This window comes from Akebia trifoliata, chromosome 15, assembly GCF_017979445.1.
Source record: "Akebia trifoliata isolate Shusen 1 chromosome 15, ASM1797944v1, whole genome shotgun sequence".
NCBI lineage: Eukaryota > Viridiplantae > Streptophyta > Magnoliopsida > Ranunculales > Lardizabalaceae > Akebia > Akebia trifoliata.
The window spans coordinates 18,926,507-18,931,770 of record NC_141389.1 but is presented as its reverse complement, the minus strand read 5'-3'; the positions used below and the strand labels follow the sequence as shown (position 1 = coordinate 18,931,770).

The 5,264-nt window shown below is 34.3% G+C and overlaps 1 protein-coding gene across 1 annotated transcript; it reads left to right on the top strand.

Annotated features, from left to right (window-relative positions):
- Window positions 1-2,355: 2,355 nt before the first annotated feature.
- LOC147384500 (putative glycosyltransferase At5g20260) lies at window positions 2,356-3,102 on the top strand. Its single transcript, XM_086424944.1, has one exon. The coding sequence runs from the start codon at window positions 2,356-2,358 to the stop codon at window positions 3,100-3,102; it is 747 nt and encodes a 248-aa protein (XP_086281070.1).
- The last annotated feature ends 2,162 nt before the right edge of the window (window positions 3,103-5,264 follow it).

The window sequence follows — 5,264 nt, the reverse complement described above, 5'->3', positions numbered from 1 at the left end:
TTACGACCCGATGGGACCTTAAAATTGACGTCATTTTCGTTTTTGACGATAATTAGACTTTTTAGACTCCAAAAATGACAAGTAAATAGTTCATTTTTTATAAATTTTTGTTATGAACTCAATGGTGTGATCAAATTTTAAAAATTCATGCTCTAACAAAAAATCATTATTTTAGTTTGGTCCGACTCGAAAATCAAGGATTTTGTAACTTTTCTGCTCGGACTCGCATTTGAGCGTGCTTATAGGCTAAAGTATTTTTTTCGATAATTTTGAATCCAATGGTGAAGTCAGATTTCATTAAAAATAATCAGAACAAAATCCTAAAATTTTACCCTAAGTCCCACTTTTAGAATTTTCTCAAAATTCTACTATTTATTTTTTCTTGAGATACGAATCAAAAACTCATGATTTTCTGTAAAAACTTAAGAAAAAAGTTGAGTTTTCAATTGTTTGAATGCCCTTATGAATACGGCGAGCACCCTACCCGCAACTTTAAGATAAGGGTGGGTCCATTTGCACATACCGAAATGACTCATTTCACCCACTTGCTTATTATACCCACCTTAACCTAAAAATATCCCTTTACACAAACCTAATAATCTGTTGTAACCTCCATTTCCTATTGCACACACCTAAAGGTACCGAACCATTTCTTCATATCTTCTTCTTCATTTTCTCTTCTTCTTCTTCTTTACAGTTTGAAAGATTTCAATTAGGGTTTTAAGCTTTAATCTTACTTATTTTTCTTACCCTAACATTTTCACTCGAATTGAAGCTAGTCACATGAGAAAGTTTTGTTTAGTAGATACCTACCGAATCAATTTTGCAACTGTCGATAGAAAGTTTTGTTCGGTAGGTACTTACCAAACTTATTTGTAATATTTGGTAGGTATCTACTGAATTTGCTAAAACAAGATCGATCTGAACCTACTGAACAGAATTTAAAAAAAAAATTCGAGTTCTTCGATTCAAAATTGTTGTTTTGAGGTTTTAAAAATGATTTTTCTATCTTTCTTAATGGTTAAATCTAAAAAAGTAAAAGAAATTTCAAAGAAATAAGATAACTTAAAAAAAAAAATCCTAAAACCTAATCTTCATTGATTCAACTTCTCACAAAACTCAAGAGGAGATGAATACTAAGAAGAACAAAAAGATGATGAGGAGGAAGGAAGAAGTGGGTTTTGAGATTTGTTTGGTAGGAATGCACAACTATGAAAAACACAAGGGTAAAATGTTTTTTTTTTTTTTTTTTTTAAAATCATTTAAGTGGGTGAAATGAGTCATTTTGATATGTGCAAATAGACCCACCTTAAAATTAGCCCTTTTGATATATATGTTCTGGAGTGATGTTTTGATCATAGGTTTGACATATGACACAAATGATGTAAGCAATAAAGAGAATTTATTTCCTGCTCATAGTGAAAAAATGAAATTTCTTGATTAATGACCTTTTGGAATTAAAAAAAAAATATGAACCAATACCACACTCTTGTAAGGGACGAAATTCTATGAATTTAAAAAAAAATATATATTTAAGTTATTTTTCACTAATAAATCTTAATTTTAAATTTGAATGTTCGGTAGCCATCCATTTTCAACACCTTAGATCAAGTTCAAAAAATTTTGTTTTTAAATTTTTTTTTTAATCATGAGTTCTTTTAATGAAATATAAAATTTCGTGACATTGGATCGCTAATATAATAATAATCCATGTGGGCCCCATGACTCTTTTTAATTTTTGAAATCTAAATATTAAAATTCGATGGCCCCTGCATGAAACATGGTCTTAAGAAAACATCTAACCACCTATTTGTATAAATAAATAAATAAATAAACAATTTTAATTATTTATCGTACACGAGATGAGATTAGTTATTTATCGCACACGAGATGAGATGTTTTTTAGTTTTGACAACTTCGAGGTTCGAGACTTCGAGCAGACTAAACAAAGTCTTGTCTCTCCTTCCGAAATCCGAATCTTGTTCATCTTCAATCTAGTAGTTAGGGTTCATAGTTTCTTCAATGGAGTTCTATTTCCCTTCTTCTCTAATTCTATTACTATTACTCTATCTATCTATTTCTCAAGCAAAATCAGTCTCCAACCTCACCTCTCCTTATCTCTCCCCATCACTCTTCTTCCCTAATTATCAACAAATGTTCCAAACCTTCAAGATCTTCGTTTATGAATCCGAAAAAACCCAATCAACCATTACTACTTCTGTAGAATCTCTCTTCCATTCTTCTCTCCTACAAAGCCCCTTTTTAACTCCAAATGATGAACAAGCTCATCTCTTCTACTTTTCTCCTCTCGATTTCTCAACCAGATCCTTATCTCGATCCATCAGAGATCTACGAATGTTCCTCCCTTACTGGAACCGTACACTTGGTGCTGATCATTTCTACGTCTCATCTGATGGAATCGGTTTCGAATCGGATAGAAATCTACTCGAGTTGAAGAAGAATTCAATTCAGATCTCCAGTTTTCCTGCAATCGAAGGTAGGTTTATTCCTCACAAGGACATAACTTTACCTCCTTTTGATCCTTCTCTCTCAGAAAATTTTCATCTTCAGATCAACAAAATTGTGAGATTTCTAGGTTATTTTAATGGTAAATATGGTCAAAATCCAGAGACTAGTTTTAATTCAACGTTGTTGAGCGATTTACGTGGTGATCCTGAGTTTTTTATCCAATCTGAACCGTTGGATGGTGATGGTGATCCAGTGGCCTATGCAGAGAGTAAGTTTTGCTTGTTTTTTTACGGTGGTGATTTTTCCGGGATTGGTGTGGCTCTGAGATCTGGATGCGTGCCAGTAGTGATTACTGACCGTCCGATTCTTGATCTGCCTTTCATGGATGTGTTGAAATGGTCAGAGATCGCTGTGTTTGTTGGGACGAGAGAAGGGTTTAAGGGGGTGAAGAGCGCACTGGTTCGCACGTGCGAATTGCAGAAGTATGACCGGATGAGAGAATTGGGGAAGATAGCAAGTAAGCATTTTGTTTGGAATTTGTCTCCGCAACCGTACGATGCGTTCTATACGGTCTTGTATCAGTTATGGTTGAGGCGGCATACGATCCGATACGCACGAAGAGAGATGAATTAGAGAGAGAGAGAGAGATTCATTTGTATACGATCCGATACGTTTGAAGTATCGGAATCTTGTGCTGAACGCGGAACGCTTTGTGTACATTGTCGTTTGTGCTGAACCTCGATAAAAACAGTTTTCTCAATAAAACGGAACGAACCGAATTGGTCCGATTGGATCTAACTGTAGCATTAATCTTGTAACAAAGTCGGCGAACCACGGGTGTTTTGGGCGTTTTCTTTTAGACCAGGCTAGCCTCACTAACTTAGTAACATTTCACATTTTATTTAAGGTCGTTGAACGGTTCCACATGGGTTATCATATTGGAAATCCAACATCACAGCTTTCTTAGATTTAATGAAAAAAACTCATATTTAACAACAAAAATAAAAATAAAAGTAATCTTTTTCGTGGCTTTTTTCAAGGTGTCCAAAGTGGACTTCAAATTCAAAGGTCACAATTAACATTTTTGTATTTTTCAATTATTGAAGTTGTTATAATTTTTTCTTCTACAAATCATGTTTTGAATGCCACATGGTCTAGAAACTTTCTTTCATAACTTAAATAAGAAAAATGTTTTTCTTCTTTTTTATTTTTTAATGAAAATCAATGAATTAAGGAAAAAAGTTCAGTATTTTTTAAATGGTTCCAGGTGAACAAAAACTTCTGTTCAGAGGCATTCCATAATCGTAGATGAGGGAACTTTAGGAGTGGATGGAATTTGTCAAACTACAACAAATCTTGTGTGCTTTATGTGCTTGATGTTATTCGAAACTTACTCGCCTGCTATATTGAAATTCCCATTTCATGTTTGGCCTATTCAACTTTTTACTCACCTTCTCTAATATTCTAGCTTCAATAAGTGATGTGACCATGTGTTTGATCTCGCAGTTCAACTTGATTTGTCGAACCATGAATAGTCGTCAGTAAATTCGAGAAGAGAATCTAGGTCGATCACTCAAGAAAGACTGTCATTACACGAGTAGAATCGTCGATCTCACAACTCAACTTGAATCACCAAACCACAAAAACTCAGAGATTCCAAACAAAATTTGTAATGCAAAAATTCAAAAAAATAAAAACATAATCTAAAAGGGCAAAGTAAAAACTTAAAAGGGCACTATGAGTAAAAAAATCAGATTATGGCAAGATCAAAGCCACTGGCATGATGAAAAACCTTAAAAGGCATCGATGCGCAAAAATGTGGAAACTGAATCTGATGAAAATCGTAACTGGCACCAGGGGCAATAAGGAAAAAGAACTCCTGACCTGTATGAGTATAAACTGTGAATGGCAAAATTTCCTAAAATCCCAAGTCCCACGCTCAGTCGATATTCACTTAGTACTGGGGCACTGACGATGAATCTAAAAGAGCCTAAGAGCTACTGACATTTATATCTTCAGTAGTTGGCAAAAATACATAAATCATTGAAATAACAAAGGTTTTTCAAAAAATTTCATACTCTATATCTACAATATCTATTCGACAAAGACAAATCACAAAAATTCAAATATTTTCAAAACTACTATTTTGCTTGATGATGAAAAATCTAGGACTTATTCAAACTTCATATTTTCAAAACAAATAGATACACCTGAGGCCAAGTAAAGAAAAATCTATTTTCTTTTCATTTAAAAAAGTTTCGCATTACATTTTTGCTAAACAAAAAGAAAATACAAAAATATATGGTGCCAATCATACGTCTCGATGAGAAATGAAAAAAGAATCAAGTCCACCTTCCAAGGTATGAATTCCGGCAGTTTGCCCCATCATCACCACTTTAACGTCCGAAACATCACGACTCACCAAGTAAGACGTGAAGGCATCAAAGTAGGGACCCTATGCAAGCCTTTCCTGCAGATTATCGATATCAGCCCTCAAAATGGAAGACTTTTCGCTTCTCAAAGACTCAAGTTGAGCTATCTAAGTCTTCAGATCATTCTCAGAATGTAGCCAAAGCATCTCAATCCGCTTATAAAACACCTTCATCTCTTCCATTTGATCACGGTGGTCGAAAAAGCGACCCAGGCCGACCTTTGGATATTGTGCTAAGTGCAATTACTTCCTTCTGGCTTCTTGTTCCACCAAAGAGTCTTCGATTTCTTTTGGAATAAGAATTCTCGTTATGAGTGGGATATCTTTTCTAACGATGGTGTTGTTCAATGACCAAGATTCTGGT

Bases quoted from the DNA above. Each gene is read 5' to 3' on its own strand.
- LOC147384500 (XM_086424944.1), top strand. From the start codon at position 2,356: ATGTTCCTCCCTTACTGGAACCGTACACTTGGTGCTGATCATTTCTAC.